The sequence below is a fragment of the Sorex araneus genome, chromosome 2 (genome assembly GCF_027595985.1).
Source record: "Sorex araneus isolate mSorAra2 chromosome 2, mSorAra2.pri, whole genome shotgun sequence".
NCBI classification, from domain to species: domain Eukaryota; kingdom Metazoa; phylum Chordata; class Mammalia; order Eulipotyphla; family Soricidae; genus Sorex; species Sorex araneus.
In genome coordinates, this window is record NC_073303.1 from 220,180,171 (window position 1) to 220,181,885 (window position 1,715).

At 35.3% G+C, this 1,715-nt stretch overlaps 1 protein-coding gene across 1 annotated transcript; it reads left to right on the forward strand.

The window, feature by feature from the left end:
• The first annotated feature begins 238 nt into the window (after positions 1 to 238).
• Positions 239 to 1,177, forward strand: LOC101545373 (olfactory receptor 6C2-like). Its single transcript, XM_004601916.2, has one exon. The coding sequence runs from the start codon at positions 239 to 241 to the stop codon at positions 1,175 to 1,177; it is 939 nt and encodes a 312-aa protein (XP_004601973.1).
• The last annotated feature ends 538 nt before the right edge of the window (positions 1,178 to 1,715 follow it).

The following is a 1,715-nucleotide window of genomic DNA, read 5'->3' on the forward strand; positions in this document are numbered from 1 at the left end:
CATTTTGTTATCAATACTAAAAATTTTTTCATAAATTTAGCTTTCCTGAGGTACATTTTCATTGGTGCTAAGAAAATTATCTTTTCAAAACCTGATCATTTAGTTAGATATGGAAAAGCATGTGACTGGGTTTATTATTTACAGTTACTGTTTAATCCCATAGTATTTTTGGAATCACTCCTCAGATGCAAGTTCTGGGACTTTTATGTGAAGATTGGATAGTACCAAGAAGTCAGTGATGAGAAACCATTCCTCTATCACAACGTTCATCATATTGGGATTGACAAATGACCCACAACTAGAGATTGTGGTTTTCATCTTTTTGTTTTTCACATATTTGTTTAGTGTACTTGGGAATCTGACCATAATAGTTCTCATCTTGGTGGATCCTCATTTAAAAACAGCCATGTATTTTTTTCTTCAAAATTTCTCTTTCTTGGAACTCTCACTCACGACTGCCTGTGTCCCTGCATACTTACATACCATTTTAAGTGGTGATAAGACCATTTCTATCAAGTCCTGCTTCATTCAAATCGCTTTTATTGACATTGTTGGAGCTACAGATTTTTTCCTCTTGGCTGTGATGTCCTATGATCGCTATGTGGCCATCTGCAAACCCCTGCATTATGTGACCATCATGAACAGGAGAGTCTGCAGGAATCTCATCATCTGTTGTTGGGCATCTGGCGTCTTGGTTATTTCCCCACCTCTAGGACTCGGCCTTAACCTGGAATTCTGTGGTTCTGTTATTAATCATTATTACTGTGATGCTTCTCCATTACTGAAGAATTCTTGTTCAGATACTTGGATCATAGAGCAGCTGGTTATAGTCTCTGCTGTGCTGATTTTCATCCTGACCCTTGTGTGTGTGGCTGTATCCTACATCAGCATCATCAGGATGATTCTCAGACTGCCCTCTGTCCAGCAAAGGAAGAAAGCTTTCTCCACCTGTTCTTCTCACTTGATTGTGGTTTCCATCAGTTATAGCGGTGGCATTTTCATGTATATCAAACCTTCAGCTAAGGATGAAGTGGACATGAATAAAGTAGTTTCTCTTCTCACTATATCTGTTGCCCCCTTTTTGAATCCCTTCATTTACACCCTGAGAAATAAACAAGTAAAACAATCTTTCCACAATACTCTCAAAAGATTTGCATTTTTTTCAAAAAAACACTAGATTCTCAGCCTGAGAAATTTAATGAAGTCCAAGAGCATCAGTATATGGTTGGATATTGGGTCTTGGGAGCTGTGCAATCTCACAATGGTGAGATGTAATAGAGTTGAAAGAATCTGAGATGCAACATTTTCAGATGGAAATTTTCCTATGTTTTGAAAATGTATGTCTTTCTAATCTTTAGACTTGTCAAGTCCTTTGAACACAGATCAATAATTTGTCTTGTGTGTTGAATCTTTCCGTTATGTGTCATTAATTGGTCTTTGTAATATTAAGTGGAAGAAAACATAGCATTTTTGTCTTTAAAATTTTCTCCCATCTCGATCAGAGGAGAACTTATATTTTTTGAAAATAGAAAGCTTTGTTAATATTCAACTTCATCTTGTTACTGTCTTACAATAAAACCTGGATTTGTAGAAAATTGTGGTATAGTAATGTCCCTCATTCCTTCTAATATAATAAAACATGCAAAGATCATTAGTATACCAAAATATAACCACATAATCTTTTAAAACATTTTTTTTAAATTCTTTTATTGATT